The 19,298-nt window shown below is 33.3% G+C and overlaps 1 protein-coding gene across 1 annotated transcript; it reads right to left on the bottom strand.

Moving 5' to 3' along the window:
- Positions 1-4,542: 4,542 nt before the first annotated feature.
- LOC104609684 (WD repeat-containing protein PCN) lies at positions 4,543-19,298 on the bottom strand. Its single transcript, XM_010276079.3, has 11 exons — positions 18,874-19,298; positions 18,644-18,787; positions 17,721-18,021; positions 17,547-17,610; positions 17,208-17,321; positions 16,914-17,076; positions 13,850-14,003; positions 13,150-13,739; positions 12,350-12,531; positions 9,662-9,922; positions 4,543-5,019 (listed from the first exon to the last, which is right to left on the bottom strand). The coding sequence occupies exons 1-11, from the start codon at positions 19,036-19,038 to the stop codon at positions 4,707-4,709; spliced, it is 2,451 nt and encodes an 816-aa protein (XP_010274381.1). The 5' UTR covers positions 19,039-19,298; the 3' UTR covers positions 4,543-4,706.

The following is a 19,298-nucleotide window of genomic DNA, read 5'->3' as shown; positions in this document are numbered from 1 at the left end:
ACTGGAATCTAAATCAATTGTTGGGAAAAGGCCTTCAAATGATGAAGTTTATTCTGCGAAAATAGGCATTCCCACTTGAGTTATGTTGTGACTTAATCAATTACTTGGTTGTAATAAGCTAATAAAACCCAAACTGAAATATATTACACGACAAACGTCGAAAATAATTTGGCCCCTACCTGGTCGGAAGAATGCATGTGACAAAAATATCTTAATATATGAATTTTAAGGAAATTGTCTAAAACTCATCATGACTTTTCAGTATTTCTCTTAAACTCATCATAACTTTACAAAATATGAAGGAAACCCATGTTAATAAGTCGATCTTAAATAGACTAATGGATGTTGGTAGATTACTATTTTACCCTTTGTTCTATTGTAAATAGAAAACCTATATATATATATATATATATATATATAACAAAGCATTCAGGAAATTTTCTCCTTTTTTTTGAATTTTTTTTTTTTATTCCATGTCATTTTTTAAACAACCAACGAGATGTACTTTCCTAATAACCTAAATAATCTCTTCTCCTAAAATTTCTCCTATACTACCTCCACCACTATCGCCCACTTTCTCCAAAATTATCTCTAATTTGTATTTATCTTCTAAATTATCTCTAATTCCTATTTATCTTCTAAATTATCTAATTCCAATTTATCTCCAAAGTTATCTCTAATTTAGTAGGGAGTTTCTCTCCTAAATTATCTTTAATTCCTATTTATCCTCTCCCCTAATTTTTATCTATATCTATCTAAAGAAAGTTTGGATTCAAAAAATTAAGAATTATTTAAATATTCTAATAAAGTTACATAATAACTTCAAAATATTTATTAAAAACACAAAAGATAATAACTTTATAATTTTACAAAATATATCATGAAATTATGTACTAACAATTTAAATTATGTTTTTTCTAGATTATCAATTTAAATGTTTTTCAAATATATAATAATATGAAATATATTTAAATAAATAAAATTAAAATAACAAAAAAATAAATATTTTTTAGATTATTTAAATGTTTAAATAACTAAATATTTATCATAACTAGATTTTAAATAGTTAAAATAACAAAATTATGTAATAAATTTAAAAAAATTCTTCAAAATAGAAAAATGATTATAACATAATATTCAAATTAATAATAACTTAATATATTATAAAATTATGTAATTTATATATATATATATATATATATATATATATATATATATTAAAACAAGGATCTAGAAATTTTCTCCTTTTTTGAATTTTTTATTTTTTTATTCCATGTCATTTTTTAAACAACCAATGAGATGCACTTTCCCAATAACCTAAATAATCTCTTCTCCTAAAATTACTCCTAAACTACCTCCCACACTATCCCCTACTTTCTCCAAAATTATCTTTAATTCTTATTTATCTTCTAAATTATCCTTGATTCATATTTATCTCCAAAATTATCTATTCTTATTTATCCTTTCCCCTACTTTTTATCTATCTATATAGATATATTAAAACAAGGAAGTCTAGAAAAACTAAATAATCTATTTCTCCTAAACAACCCCCCTATCCCTAACTTTCTCCTAAGTTATCTCTAATTTAGTACAGAGTCCCTCCTAAATTATCTCTAATAATTCTTACTTATCTTCTCCCCTACTTTTTATTTGCATCTATCTAAAGAAAGTTTGAATTAAAAAAAATAAGAATTATTTAAATATTCTAACAAAATTTATAATAAGTTTAAAATATTTATTTAAAATTCAAAAAAAAATTAGAATCAATTTGATAATATTCATATTATTAATAATTATATATTTTTACAACATTCCTTACAAAATTATGTACAAACAAAATAAATTATGATTTTCTAGATTATTCAATCTAAATGTTATTCAAATAAAAAAAACTTAACATTAAAAATGAAATATTATTTAAATATTTCAATAACTAAATATCTTGAATAACAAAATACTAAAATTAATATTTAAAATCATTAAATAATATCTTTTAAATAGTTACTAAATAACTTTCAACTATAGTAAATAGATTAAGATTTTAAATATTTAGTTAAATAATGAAACATTTAACTTAACTAGATTTTAAATAGTTAAAATAAAAAAATATATATGTATTAATAATACTATAATTTTATGGATTATTAAATTCAACAAGTAATTAATAATTTAAATTTTAAATAATGATTTTATTTTTATAAATAAATAATATTGTAAATAACTAATTTATTTATACCAATTAATAGTTCTAGAAAATAACTATTGAAAAAATTAATGTTTATTGATAATAATTTTAAAAACTTAAGCTACATTTATATATACTAAAATTAATATTCATTGTGTTTTAATAATTATTTATTGTTTTTTGTGATAAATATATTTTCAATATGTATATATAAATCTATTTTTACTTTGTTATTTAATAGAAAATTTTAATAATTATTATTGTTTAGCTTTTTAAATTTAATTTATTGTGTTTTTCTTCAATAAATTTTTAATAATTATTGGATATTAAACTATAGTTCACGGGTTGTTCGGTTCAATTGTAGGTTGTTTGGCCAACCAAATCGACCTGGTCAGGTTGGGGAGTTGGTCACTCAGGTTATATCGATTTGGGTCAATTTTCAGTTTGATCGGTTGGTTCAAAAGATTTAAACTTAAAAAATTAAGTTTAGAGTTTAAAAAAGTTACAATGACATTATTAAAAATATATTTTAGCCTAATAAATATTTTAATTTTCCCACTTTCTCGTATTAAAAAATATATTTAAAATATAAAATATTAATATATATCTTTGGTCGAGTCATTCGATTTTAGTTAGTTTACACATGGAGAAAATGAAACAGATCCAACCGAATTGGGTTGGGAAATTGTTGAACCAAAGCCAATTGGAAATATTAGAAATCAGGTCTGTTAATTCCATTAGTTTGATTAAGAATGGCAACAGGGTAGGGCGGGGACGAGGAGCCTCCCCCTATCCCCATGCCCGTGAGAATCCCCATCCCCATCCCTGCTAGCGGGGACAAAGTTATCCCCATTCCCGTCTCCACAGGGATCCCCACACACCGCGATTCTTTATAATGTCAACAATTATGTTTTTGTCTTATATTTTATTTAAAAAATAAAAATAAAATATTTAAAATTTACAATTCTATTAGAAAAGATTCAAACATACTCAACCATATTTTTAAAAATATTAACGTATAGACGTATGTGTACATATATATACATATATAAATGTATGCATATATATACACGTATATTAGCAGGGATCCTATGGGCAGGGATCGAAGTCCTCGCAAGGCAGGGAGTGCTCTCCGTCCCTGCCAACGGGGATGAAAATTTCCCCATCCCTACCCCATTCAGGGCAGATACCCAATGGGGATTGGGGAAATAGGAAAAATTGCCATCCCTATGTTTGACAAACAACATTATCTAAAATCATTTATTGATATTTTTGTATTGTAAAAAATTATTAAAAGTAGCATATAAAATATAAATGATTATTAATTATTATATAAAACAATTTTATATTATTACATATTTCTATTGTTTATTTTAACTAATCAAATCCTATGCATCACACGGGTCCCCTTTGTTAAAAAACAACAAAAATATTTCAATCTTAAAAAAATTCTACCCATTTTACTATATTTAAATAAAAAAGGGAGCTTCAAATAAAGAAAAAGAACGCTTTTGATTCAAACCAAACTCATGTCCATATCTAATTGCATAGCACAACTTTCACTTTACCCCTTTTTATTTCAAATGCAACAAGAACTGAAATCAAGAAAAGATTTATGGTCAAGAAGAGGACACGTGACACTGTACGACCCAACATCCACTTCTATCAGATGTCAGTTAGAACTAAGGTGTACTAAACAAAAATTAGACTGACAAAATATGTTTAATAAGTCTGGCATGTCATTTAGGTCATAAAAATTGGACTCACGCTAACATATACAACTTCTATCAATGAACACTAACAGATGGTTGTTTTGTAAAACAAAAAGTCATGGAATTCCGTGGACGTTTTGAAAAATTATGGTGGGGATATTGGTGGGTTTAAGAGAAATGCTGGGGTCTAGGTATGAAAAATACTTTTTTCTTTTTTTAAGAGGTGGTCGGACACATTAATCCGACCATAGAAGGAGCGAAATAAAGCCTGTCAAATGCCGCAATTATGATGACATCATATCTTTTCAGGAAAATCAGTTTTATCTTGACAATAAGGCTCATTTGAAAAATACTTGAGAGGTGAAGTTATGCAAAAAGGAGAGTTGTTGCTGCATTCTAGACAACATGAATTGTTCTCTCTTTTTTTTTATCAGTAAACATGAATTGTTCTCATTTCACAGTTCACACATTACCCTACCTACTAGCCTCCTAGCCATTAGAAGAAAATTCATGTTGGGAGTCTTGGGACTAAATGAATCCAAGTTTTAGATGCAGACGAAAAAAAAAACAGATCCAACTTAGTCTTTCTAGAGCAATTATCCACAAACTAATTCAGTATTACTATTCTGACAGAAAAGCAAAACGTTTAAAATATGGAACATTTAATTAAAACTATTAATGAATATTTTACACAACATGCTTTCGGCCCCCGGAGACAATAAAGAAGAAAGAAAGGGAAAAATTAAGGGACCCTTGCACCTAGTTGGATTCCCTTATTTTCTGTGAACTACCATCGTCAATAATAGTGATCAGGTACCAAATATATGTCTGTGAACAGGGGCTATGTCAAAAGACCTAACTACTTCCATCCATGGTTTTTCAATGACCAAGATGGAATTTTCAGATAAATGTGAAATAAACAAAACAGGGTCCCTGAAAGCAACAAAATCAAAATTCCTTCTAGCATTAAGTTTAAGATCTACAGCAGATTTCTCCCGTTTCCGCTTTGCTTTTACTTTACTGGGAGAATCTACTAACTTCTGTGAAAAATCCAAGCCATTGCTCAAGCCAATATCACCATCTAAATCTACTGGCATCCCAAAGTCGATCAAGCACATTGCCCTACAAGTAAAAATCAAAGTCAGCAAAAACAATACTCAGTAAAAATACTTTGGAAACTTTAACTCTATCGAGACCTACAAGAAAATAACACTTCCAGGCTTGAAATACTAATGTTGTTATAAAGTATGGTACAGAAGATAACACCATTTTTTATGGGAAACGGTACCTTTCTTTAAAAATAATAAATAAAGATTACAACTGCCACCATCCAAAGGCAGAATGGAGAACTCTTTGACAAACACTGTCTCATAAACAGGCCCAAAACAACTCTTGCATATTGACTCCTTGCTTTGCTAAAGCATCAGCCATACCATTTACTGATCTTCATGCCCAATTAAACCTCACCCCAGCGTCTTGACCAATTAAACCTCACAACACCATTATCAATGTCCAAAACCCATTGTGCATGTATAGCATGTAAAAGTTGTCCATTTTTTTCTTAGCTTTCATATCTTTTATTTTTACCCCCCTCCCCCCAATTATAGGCTGTTGTCCACTTTCTGGCGACTCAAGTTGGAATTGAACCAGCAATAATGCAATCTTACAGTTGACATGAATATTTCTATCAAGTCAGCATGCTGAACTTGATAGTCCTCTCTTCACACAAACTTCCCAGGGTCAAATAAGTGTTATCAGTTCTTTTGACAGCAATAACCTTCTCTATCCAGTTATGCAAAGATACATATGTCGGGGCAAAACCAGAAAATCAACTATGTGACTACAAACACAAAATATCTTGCATTCCCTATTGATTTTGAAGGCACAATTAGCGATTCTAGCTTATTTGCTTTCCTTGGGCTGCATTTGGCATTCCTTATTTTAAGGATGTATTTCCTTTTGCAGTTAAAATGCCCCTATGAACACTGAGTTTTTAACTGTAAAAAGGAGACAAGTCCTTAAAATAAGGAATGCCAAAATGCAGCCTTAGTCTATCAACTTAATAATATTAGAGAGCTGATCCCAAAAAAAAAAACTTAATTGTATTATTACAGATGCCAAAGCAAAACTAAGGCAAGATTCACAACAAAATGATGGTGACAGCTATGGGTGAGACGATTCATGGTTCCCATGACATTATTTTTTAATTTCCAGTTTGGTCAAGCAAGAAATCTGCATCTCCACTGAAGAGTGCCTCATCAGGCAGGTCACAAGTCCGATAAGTGATTGTAAGTTGAGATTGAAGTCCCCGTTCCTACAAGCTTATCTTAGCCGGCTAGGCCACATTTGGTTCAGATTTTTGTTTTTGTTCTGCTATTTCCATCCCCATTCCTACAGGCTTATCAGTCAGCTAGGCCATATTTGGTTCAGATTCTCATTCTGCCATTTCCTTCCTAAAAGTTCTATTTCTAGATGAAAAAGTTGTCAGAAATGGTAGGAACAAAACAGGGAATAGTATTTTGTTCATTTTCTCATGAAATGAAAGCTCTCTCAAAAAGACAAAAGAATGAGTCATCTGTTTCATTTGAGAAAAACATATGATACTAATAATATATAATCTTATATTATATAATGTGTTTTTAGTATAACATTTATATATTTTCTATAATATATTATACTACAATAAGATAATATTAGATATGGCAAATGCTATGGTGCAGTTTCTCCACTGTAGTCACACACTCTTAAGTGCCCTGCTATTGTTGTACAAGGAACTATATAATATTTTTTTATTTTCTAAGATTATATGAATAAAATAAGACATTAGACTAAATTATTTATTTTATGGGTTTATGTACTAGTTTTTTTATTATGTTCTTATTTGTTAGTGTTAAATCAACACTCATTGGTGTTTGCTGTCTTGAACCCTTGAAAACTTCAAAACGTGAACTAAGCAAATAAAAAAATTTTGAAATTTTGTCCAATCAACACATTCTTCTTCCTTACCCTAGAATTTAGGTGTTTATTTAAAAAAAATAAAAAGAAATCTGCTTGTCAATGCCTAGGCACCCCACTGTTGCCTAGCCTCACTTGGACAATCATTAATATCATCCAAGCTTTATCTAAAACTATAACAGGTCTGCTACATGAATCCTGTTTCACCATTCCATTCTGTTTAATGCCACATTCATTGTTAAATTGTGGGCACTTGAACATTTTATTACTATTTCAACCCAAGTCCTTTTAATATATAGCATAATTATATCACCTCGTTATTTTAAGGAACCTAGGAGTAGCTCCAATAAGCGATAAAACGAGCGAAGTAAACCAATATGTTTTGATCACTTCAAAACAAGACCATCTAATGTACCAAAAGAAATGCTCTGTTACAAGTTTAGGGGCTAAAAGAATTAGGATCAGATTAAAAAACAATGGGTTAAAGTAATAAGAAATGATTAGAAGGGTCCATAACTTAATAATGGATTTTTTTGAGAATAATGGATATGACACAGAACAGAGTGGAATGGTGAAATGGGATTCATTTAATCAATCCATATGGTTGGGGATATCGTTTTTGAAAAGCTTTGAGGTGAAGCATTGAGGCACAAGCCAGTCAAGCCTCAAGGTAAATCAGAAGCAAAAACACCTAGCCTCAAGCACCTTAATGCTGTAATAAGAGGGCTATTGCCTAGCCTCACTGCCTTGTACCTCAAATTGGTGAGGCATACACCCCATCAAAAATTAAAAAAGAAAAAAAAAGTTAAACCGTATTAGTTATAGTACTCCAAAATTTCAAAGCATGATTTTAAGCAGTGTGCATCAAATTGGTATTACAACAACTGTGGACTCCCCCACTAACAGAGATTGGCTTCCTCATGTTCTCTCTCTAAGGTTTCTTTTACAGATTGATGATGACCAATGTGTAACGTGTGGGACAGCAGGGGAATCTGCCAATTACCTGCTTGTCCGTTGCAAAGTGCCCAGTGCAATTCGGGAGGTGTTCAAAGGTTTCATTGGGGTGAGTGGTTGTCTTCAGCCACTCTGGAACCTCTGTTGCAGAGATAGAATAAGATTAATCCAAGAAAGGGAAAGTGGTCTGGAACAAATGAACAGAGACTCCTTTGTATCAAAATGGAGGAAATAGGTGTCAACTAGCAGTAGAAACCGAACACCATCCCATGGGAGACTTCCAATCAGGAAGTCTATGGAATAATTGGATAGCAAACACACCAATGTTCAGGCATCAATAACCAAGTACTTGATGAAAAACTTACGAGTTTTTGAAAACAAGCATTCTGAAATAGACTCTGTAAAAAGCAAGTTAAATGTTCTTTGCTAAGCATTAAAACTCCTTTTTCAGGGGGGTCAGCCTAGTAATTTTTTTAGGCTGGATCCTTGTTTTCTTAATTTTGTTCTTTTGCTTTCATTTTGTATATTCCCATTGTACAGCATCTCTGTGTACATGAGCTAGTTGTAATTTCTGCTTTAGTTAATCAAAGATATTACCTCATCTGTTTCAAGAGAGAGAGAGAGAGAGAGAGAACGAGATGAGCAGCGTAATAATTTGTTTGAATTTTGAAGTGTTCATGCAAATTAAGAAAATTTTCAACATGTTGAAGCAGTGAATCCTGAAAATGTGATTCTTAATTTTAGTGCCGCAGATTTCTTCATACCTACACTTCTTACTTACATCAAGCTTATTGTTCATGAACTGGATAAATTAATAATTCCTCCTTCAAAAGTCAAGGATGAGTTTTTTTTTGAACTAGGGAAGAAAGATGCGAATATGGAAGCAAAGAAAGAAATGGAAGACAAGAGGTATGATGGTAACTTGCAGAATGCATTGTCAACAAGAAAATAAGCAAATTATTTAACCAGTCGAACCTTGTTTAATTTGGCTGAAATTTGATGGCATTAAAAATTAAAATACAGTTTTAGTACTAAAATACTGCAGACTTTCAGCTTAGTTTGACACGAGGAATTGCCTCGATTTAAGACTTCAAGATGACTGATATTTGGATTCTGAAAGTTGTAGTCAAAGTCCTACTCAACAGGTTGACCAGTAGACCACATTAGCATTTATAGTATTTTCTATCATAGCTATTTACAGCAATTGTCTACATTACTACTTATAATAAAAAAACCTTGCTACTTTTAGTAATTTCTGGTTTCTTATATTTAGTAGAACTAGAGAGTTTGTGTCCTAGTTTGCAAGGGTAGTTTCTACATTCTGCTTGGAGTTTAAATACACGGACTAAGAGTCCAAATATGAGTTGTAAGTTGCTACTTTGGTCTATGAAAGAGTGTCAAGAAGCCTTGTAGAGAACAAACCATTCTATTATACCTTTTTGTCCATTATTAAGGATCAAGTAAAGAATTCCTTTTCCTATTTTTACATAGCTAGCAGCTATAGAGTTATTATTGCTTCTTCTTTTTTTATCTTCTTTATTAGCTTTTAATGCTTGTGGCAGAAGCCTATATTGTTGCATGGTAGAAATGTCTTGCTTCATGAATCTCATCAGATTGTATGTTCAGAACTTGTTGCCTGTCAAGATATTTCCTTTATACCTTACAGAAATAACACCTGCACCTTTGATCACATATTCTGATGGACAACGAATATAAATAAAGATTCTATATAATTTAACATACTAATAATGCTCCAGAAAAAATTTATCAAAAAAAATAATACTCCAGAAAAACCAAATGCAACATTTCAACCAAAATTTTGAAAAAAAAAAAAAGCAAGGGAGGCGGAGTTCACCTGGTACTGTAGATAATCACAGAAGTTGAACTCAAAGAGGGCGGAAAGGAGAGGCCAATAACCTCTCCTGGAAATTCCTGAAATCTTCTTGGTAAAACAAACGTGTGGCGCCTTGACCATTCCCCTAGCTGTTTGGCCTCTACATCAAATGCATAAACTTGATTTGAAGAGGTGGTTAGAATTAGCACGTTACTATTCCTGGGAGGAAATCCACCAGCTGTGACAGAAGCCCCATCCAATCTGGATATGAACCAGTGCTGCCTGCTTAACAGAACTTGGGCATATTAGGTCATGACAAAGCTGAAGAGAAAAAGAATTATTAAACTAAATATATCATGATTCTGATACACAAAAGCTAAAGTTACAGGTCAAACATTAAATGTCAACTCATATGAAGAAGTAACCATGAATTTTACAACATATACATGAATTCCTAATTTCGCAATTTGTTACAAGTTGAAGGGGAATGAAGGGCTAGGGGCAGACCAAAAAGGATATGGTTAGAAAGAAATGAGTTAAGTGCTCATAATTTAACAATGGATGTGGCATTAAATAGAAATTACAGAACAGAATGATGAAAAAGGATTCATGAAGCCAACCCCATATTGTTGGGATAAGGCTTAGATGATGATAAACACATTTCTAATCATGGATGGCAGAATATAGATTAAGGTGGTTCTTTCCGACTTAGACACTGCATGGCCAAACTGCCATCAATGACAAGTCCTCCAGGCTCCAATGACATTTGAGTTTTAGACAGATTTGATTCAACGTTCCCATTATATTTTTATTTGATGCTTTAAATTCATCATGTTTATCACAATAAAATAGTGATAATAACTATTAACCTACTCCACGTTGTCAACGGTACAATTATATTCCTAGTCAATGATCCTTCTACAGATGAGGGTGCTATATACTCGTATTCAAGTTTTTATTGGTAACTGTCTATAATTTATTGATAATTAATAAAAGAATTTGAATGTATAAAGATTTCTTCCAGGCACCCCCATATCGTTGGTAACCTATTACTTCACCCCTTGTTACATATATGCTGTCATGTAAAACCCTAGGAATCAGTCCCTAGTAGTCACCCCCAAAAACTGTTCATTCCTGCCTACCCCAAGTTAATACAACTTGAAGTCTTACCCCATTGCTAGCTGTCTTCTCTCATCACATGTCTGTACTACCATGATCCTGGGTTATTTTGTGTGATCCAGTGCACAACTTCATAAATAAATGTCATTTTTATATCAGACTTTCAAGAAAAAGCACAGCTTCTCAAAGTACATGCATATATGCAACCATAAATTAGAAATTTAGGTAACCAAGCTCAAATTCCATTACTTGTACCTCTAGGTACAACAGAAAATGGATACTGTCTCCCATGGTAAATAGATACATGTACCTCAAAAAAAATCTGTTATTGGAAAACCATACATAATTCTTTTTTTTCTTGATAAATAACCATGCATAATTCTTGGATGACAATCGCATTTACCCAACATCCAAACTATGGCTGCCTTCTGCAAATTGGGTTGCAATTTGAAGAATTTCAATTACACCAGGCGCATGTCAGGGTTTTAAAAACACAAGGGCATTTTACGCCAAAGCTGTGCACCTTATCAAAGCAAGGAGCAAAATGCTAAAAAATCAATAAGATTCCAAAAAATCAAAATGCACAAAATTAAAAATACTAAACATAATACTAATTAAAAATATAAACTTAAATTTTAAAATAAGTATTTTAGAAAACCTATTATTTCAAATTAAAATACATAAACGTAACATGTAAAACATATTTAAAATGAAAGCTTAAAAATAAAATCAACCAGAACATACAAAACATGTTCAAGCATGTAAAACTCTCACTATTTTTTTTCCCAATTTCATTACTTCAAATAGCTAACGTGATGCTAAACATTATGCATTCCCAATTTCGTTACTTTTTTTTAGAAAAGGTGAAGTATAATCATATTAATCAACGGTCCTTTGTACAAAGAGACTGTACAACACAAAAGCAAAAGGACCTCAAAAAAAGGCCACCTTCAAATTTTCATTACTTCAAAAGACTTTATAATTTTTTTATCAATAAAAAGACTTTATAATTTTAATTGTCTTTTAAAAATATATTTTATTAGGATGAATAAATGAACATTAGCAAATAGGGTTTTTACAGATCTTCAGTTAGAGCTAATATGGAATTGCTTGGGCTTGCCTCGAGGGGCAAGTGCCTGGGCTGAAGCGCAAGGTGACCTATGCAAGGCACATACCCTAAAATGAGCCTTGCCTATATGCCTAGGCACACCTTTAAATCACTAGCTCACGTTAGGTTTCAGGCTCATTGAAAAATTAATTAATTTCCGACCAAACCTGGTCTAAATTGCACCATAATCCTTACTTCATGGGAAGATAACTTGTGATGAGTAACCAGCATACATTTATGAGGCTTCATGCAGTAAGAGAAGTGAAGATATTCTGTTCCCAGTGATGCCAAAAATGAGGTTACAAGGAAGAACCTTGTCTTTGTTTGATTACTATCAACATATAAACAACGGAACAAAGGAGAAATTCATTAAAATCATAACTTTCTCTTTGACGTCCTTTTATACATTTGTTTAGGATCATCAAAAGCAAAACCTAGACATGAGAATATGGTTAAAATACTTGAAAAGCAAAATATATCACCTTTGTGTCTCTAGATTGAAGATGTATATATCTCCAAAGCAGTTAATGGCAGCGAGCCATTGCCCATCTGAACTGGTAAACATTCTTGTTATGGGAGGCTCACTAGGTGGCAAATCCTCACCATCTTCCTTGCGGCAAGGTGTAAACGTGTGCAAAAGTTCAGTGGTTACCACATCCACAACCTGTGTCACCAGTAAAATATGAAGCCAACAAACTACTTATCCACAATAAAGTCACACAAATAGCACTGTCACATAAGTCTTGAATAGAGACAAATATATGATTTGGGCGATCTATGACTTCCTATTATGAATTGAACAGTAGTAACCATAAACAAGGGTCATCAAGTCTTATAGGTATATGTATGAGTACGTATATACATACATATAAATATAAATAAATATGGCAGTGGGGCATATCATTCTGTTAAATTTCCTTGTGCAAGTATCAGTTCAGTGTAATTATCCGACCTATAGCATTCTTTTGAACTATTGCTATAGAGAAATTCTATCAGTTAGATGGTTGCCATATACTAATTAGACCAACCTTTGACCAAAAAGCCTCACAGGCAAAACCTACCAAGGGAAAGGTTCCTAACCACAGAACTACTGCTAGTTCCCAAGTAATGGAAATTACAATATCAAACCGTAACCATATATATACCCCCAAAAATATGTGTTCTATACTTCTATGACAATTAGGTATCACTTAAAATAAATTAGATTCAAGCATGACCAAAGAAATGCAAAACAAAAGAGAAGGAAAGCAGGAAGTAACAACCAAGACAGATGGACTCTTACATATATCTTTCTATCATGGCCTGCTATCATCAAACGAGAAGAATCAGAACTGAAAAGCATGCAATGAGCAAATGGGAGTTGTCGAGGTAGTTGCCTTTTATTGACTGCCCATGCACTCTTTCCACTTTCACACCTTTTCAGTTCAAATAGACTAGGTTTTGCATGGTCAGAATAAGCAAATAACACCCCCGTATTTGAGATGGTGCTGCAAATAATCTTCCGAGATGCCTTACTTTTAACTCGAGCCAGCAAGTCAGTGGTTGCAAGCCCTCGAGAACCCTTGCTAGGATTTGCACCACTCTTTACATGAACATACAAAATATCCAACCAGCTTGAGCACTGGATTAGAATCAAAGGAGATCCACTGAGTAGAGTATTAAGCACTAACTGAATCGACACTCTCTGAGGTGCAGGGCAGATATCATGTGGAGAGAACTTGGTGAACTCCTTGGCAGAGTAAGCAAAGAGCTTTGTGTCATCACCAGCTGAGATAAGCATGGGTACTCCCAGATGGGCCCATTTTCGGTAACTGAAATCAGTGGGCTTATCTCGACCACGAATCCTTCTTACCTTTTCACCGGGCAGTGGATCTACGAAGATGAGAAAGCAATTAGAAAAACTTCAAAAGACTACTTAAAAAAGGACTCTTACAACAATCAGTTCATTCCAAAACACTCAAAACAATTGCTGGCGGACAAACCTTCTTTGCTAATAGGTACCGCCACAGTCAAGGCCCTCACATCATGGGTATGAGCTCTTAGATAACTAACATAGACCCATTTCTTTCTTACTTCAGTAGAGGACTTCTCATTACCAGATCCAACTGAGTCAGCAGAGAGCTTATATAGAATTACCTATAACAGATAATGCCCAAATAGAAATTACTTTTACAGCACTAACCTGAGAAATGTAATAGTTAAGAAATATTCATATTGCAAGTAAATATCAGCAAAACATTTGAAGCATTGATCTGTTCATTCATAGAATATGATCATGGTATACAGCATACAAGCCCCACTTATTTCAGATTTGAGCATCCTAGAAAGTGCGCCAGCTTTTTCACCAGATAGTGAACAACTGGATAACTTTAACCATAACTACAACAGAACCAAGGTTATTGTAAAGCAATAGGTAACTCAATACAAAGAACCATCAGCTCAGCCAGACAAACCAGTAGAAGCAACCAGATTTATTTTCATCTAATTACACAAAAAAAAAACTGATACTGTATTCAACCTTTCAATACTCTTTCACTTGGTCAACTCATTAAATCTACAATGATCCTATTATAAGCCAATGTCAAAAATTGAATTTTTGTAGAAGGTTTCTGATCTATATAGCAAATTATAACTTTCTAGTGATGGATAATATACTGAGAAACATGGGTCAATTCCAATTTGAAGAAACATGAACAAAAGAGACCATATATGGAAGAGGAAAAGTTTCTTTTTCTTCATATACAATATCCCTACCCAACCTTTCATAATCTAGTGTGAAAATGTCTTGGATGCCTATGTTAGTTTTGCTTGACAAAACAAACTAGCTTGACAAACCCAAACAAACCTACTAGTTAGTTATTTTGCCATAATGTGCAATGTTTCACTTAAAGATGCAAAAACCCTCAAAAAAGACAAAAACAACAGAAAAATGCACTTATGTTTCCAAAAATTGCAAAACAAAAGCATAGAAATTTGACTCAATGTACAAAATGATTTTTCTAGTGATGGACAATATCTAACCTGAAGCATATAATAACAGCATAAAGTCATACTTACACTAATCAATATTTTTAATAAATAAAAAATATATATTTCATTAAATTGATTAATACTTGCACTGATCAATATTCACATGACCCACAATAGCAATTGCAGACACTTTGAAACTAATATTGTATACTGTTTGCAAGCAGCACAAGATGCAGAAAAAATAGAAGTGTTAATGTTGTTTTGGTTTTCGCAATACTTTGTGTACATCAAATATTTAAATAAAAAGACTTATTTTTTGATAAGTAAATAAAAAGACTTATTTTATAAGATATTATTTGTATTTTGATGTTAAGAGGTGTGAAACCATTCTGCTTGGATCAAGATGGTCCAAACAAAAGACAGAACAATTAACCATATATCTAAAAATAAAAGAACTTTTTTGGATGGAAGAAATGGACTTGGAATAGAATTGCATTCCTGCCTCATTTCTGTGAAATCCAAGTGAACACTCCCACTAGTAATGTCAAATTCTGCTAAAGCATGCAAATTGAGAGCTACAAAACCACATTCTTCCGATTTCCACTCTGGTGCAGAAACAGACACAAGGGATGGAATTTGGAGACTTGAGGAATTGACCCCTCATTTCCACCACCAATTTTAGTTCTACCTTGATCCGAACACAACCTGACAATTGTCAAGGATAATTAAAAATGTATAGCATCTTTTAAAGTTCAATTGATATATATAGTTGCCGTGAAAAACTTTAATAACACATTCACAGGTATGAAATTCTAAGAAGTTCTTCAGTAGATACGCTAGAAATAAACATGATCTCATGGTTCCAATGCAATATATTTTTCCTATATGTTTCAAATAATAATTTGAAAGCTTTACAATTTTCAAGAATTTGCATTAAAAATACAAATGAAAATATACACCAATCCAACATATTAGGAAGTAGGAACATAGAACACATCAGCAGACAAATATCATCATGTATGAGTCAAAAGTTACCTAACTCATTACCTGAGAAAATAATAAGAAAAGAAAAATGGATGAGAAAAAAAACAAACAGTTGCCAATTTCCTTAGATTAAATAAAATAATATGTTCATGACCCAAGTTACTCTGCAACTGCACCTTTGGTTAATGAACCACAGAAATCCAGATCATAACAAAATGGTCTAAACAGAATGGCAGCCCTTTCAGTCATCCAGATAGAGATGATAACTTTTCTGGTTGCTAGCTCAGAATTATATATAATGCAAAATAGATACCAACACTTGATGCAATTTATATCAATTCTCATGCTACTAGATATATCTTAACATGGCTAGTTCATGGCATCAAAAGCACAATGTACAGATCAACTCCCAAGGCTGAGAACACATCCCAGACAATAAAATACCAAATTACCCTCAGCCCCCTCCTCAAGATTTCTCCTATTGATTATCTCAAAAAATTAAAAAAAAAGGATCTAACATATGAGCATGTCATCATAAAACCGTATAATAAACCCCCGCACCTAGCCAATCTTGTGCAGAAATACTTTTTTTGGATCTATCATGCGTGCATGCATGAATAAATACAATATACATAACACTAGTTTCACAAAGTAATAAATATCAAGCTACCACCCAAGTTCTACATTCTAAGGGCATCCATCAGTGAGTCGGTGATTTCCCTCTTTGTTATTTCTTATGCCCTGTATTACCCATGTAATATCCAAAGTTCCAAACTCCAATTCAGACTCTTAGTCAACAATATGATAATACTAATTGAATTCCAGCCTTTGGCCTTATTAGTTCAAACAACCAAAAATAGTCATAATATGTCTCACAGGGGGTTGATAGCATGATCAGAAACAGCCTTTTTTGGTAATTATGATCAAAAGCAGCTTAATTACATCATTTGTACAACAAGAATAACAAACACAGAACTAAGCTTCTTCTGGATACAAATACATCCACAAATTTTTCTTATGTATAAACTGCCTATAACAAAAAGGGAATGAGTTGTATTGCTAAAACCTATAAGTAACCTTAGTTATAAATACCTGGCCATCAGAACCAGCAGAGAACACCCTGTTATGCCTAGGAACTGTTGCCAAAGCATTGACATCCCCCTTATGGAAAGAGTGAGCCTGCAATAGAGTTCCATGTTGACTGTCCCAAAACTGGACACTACCAGTACTGTCAGCACTAACTAGGGTCCCACACCTGAAACCATCAGTTCAATAGTCAGCAACAGTTTACCTTATTTTATTCAGGTTCCTGCCTAAAAACAAAATAAGAGAAAGGAAATATTCCATTAAGTCACTTATGACAGGAATAACATTCATCCTTTCTACCTTAAGGCAAGTAATGACCATACACAAAGCTCATGTCCACCACCCAAGCCTCCAAGTCCAACTGTTATCCTATAAACCTCATGAGCTAATGTGGCATCCCAGCACCTAATAAACCTGTCAATGACAATATGGGCAAGCAATTTGTCAAAATATCCTTGAAAATGAGAAATAACAACTCAATGCATATATACCATATTGAAAGCTGAGAAAGGTATATCCAACATTACAACTTCACCAAACCCATCATCTAATAATATCAATATGTGGAAACTGGCCCAAGGCAATAAGCAGTTAGATTATAACTTGCTTAAACAGTAAGCATCAGCAAATCTAACATACCCATCACTACTCCCTGAGAATATTAGTTTTGCATCAATGCTCCAAGCAACACTTAAAACACGCCCTGTCAACAAAAAGTCAGGAGAAGGCCTCGAAGTAAGTAGTCTCAAATACAATAAACATCAACCAACAACAATCAATGTGAGTGTAGAGCAAGAGGTCAAGATATCTCACCACTAACCCTAGGCATTGTTCTACTATAAGTTAATTCATCTGAATCAGAAACAATGTATATCCGTACACAACCATCATCACATCCAATGGCTATGCGTGGATCTTTAGCAGATGGTTGCAAATGAAGCTCAACGGAGTCAGAATCTTCATCACTTTCACTGGTTTCATCATTGTCAACAGTTCCATCTTCATCATTTGCATATCCATTAATTGCATGTTGAGAATCATATTGTCTAGAATGTGAATCATCAGGTTCAACAGCTATCTGCCAGATCGATACTCCAATAGAATCTAGCACTGTCTGCATAAACAGGGTGGTAAGAAATATTCCAACTTTTCATTGGATAGTCAACCAGAAGGACAACTAGAAGCACAGAACTTTTAAATTGTGAAGCATCCAGAACAAACCATACATGCACCACCCAAATAAAAAGCAGGTTATTATAGGAGGGGAGATAAGGTGAGTGGGGGGTGAGGGGTTGAGGAAGATAAGTCCAGAGGGTTTCGATTATATGTGGACATTAACCTCAATAGAATCCATTGCATACACAAAACAATAGAACGATGGTAGTGTTTGAGCCACTAGCTTCAACAAGAAAGATATAGACACAGGTACGAAATGGAGTTACCCATAAAACCTACCATGATTCACCAACAATGGACATAGCTTTTTGTACCAGCATTGCTTTATAACCATATATAGCTTGTGTAGTTTTTGTAATATTTTCAAGAGGGGTATGCCCCCAACCATGTAATGCTAAGTGTTATGTAACTTGGAATGTTCGAGAAACTATTTTTAGCCATCACTGCAACTTTTTATGGGCAATTGTGTAACTTGAAATGTTTGAGAAACTAAAGAAAACGAAAGCAAAATAACCAGAGCAAAAAATTGCAAATAGTGTAAGAACAAATAAACAGTATACCCTCTGCTTCAAGTCGAAAAGATCCCACTCCGAAATTGATCCATCAATACTTGATGACAGCAACCGACCAGAAGGCAAACGTTTTGAATTCGAACGGCACCAAACTAGGGAAGATATTCTGGAGTTAGGGTCTCCATGGATTGTCTAGGCATTAAAAGGAAGCAACTCAGAATCACCAAGCAAATAAGTCAAATGAGTACTGAAGAGGAAACGAATATGAAAATAAATACCAGCTGACAGTGCCAACCAACAGAACCGGGGGAGACGAGCCAAATCTCAAGAGAGCCATCTTCGCGAGCTGCAGCGACCTGGGAGTCGTCGACACTTGTGGCGAGAGCTACGACGGGAGATGGTTTCCACTCGATGGAACTGCTGCTCCTGTAAACCTCCAGCATTTCCGCAAAGCAAGAGCGAGCCCTAGAAATATCCTCTTCGCAACCTACTAAAACTCATCACCATCACCTCCGACACGATTCGAGCACCAGTCCAGCCCTTATCGCGTTTCGTTTCTGTCTATGTGTCCATCTGTGTCGCGACCGTTTCGATTGAGTTGGAGGCCGGCAGAAGAGAAGGCTACCGCGAAAGGTGAGGGCTTTAGGGGTTTAAACGCGGCGATTGCAGGGTTTTGTGCTTTAGGGCGAGTGTTCCTTCTCCT

This window comes from Nelumbo nucifera, chromosome 3, assembly GCF_055504915.1.
Source record: "Nelumbo nucifera cultivar China Antique chromosome 3, China Antique-T2T, whole genome shotgun sequence".
Classification (NCBI taxonomy): Eukaryota; Viridiplantae; Streptophyta; class Magnoliopsida; order Proteales; family Nelumbonaceae; genus Nelumbo; species Nelumbo nucifera.
Note: the sequence above shows the minus strand (reverse complement) of the source record. Positions and strands in the feature narration are given on the sequence as shown.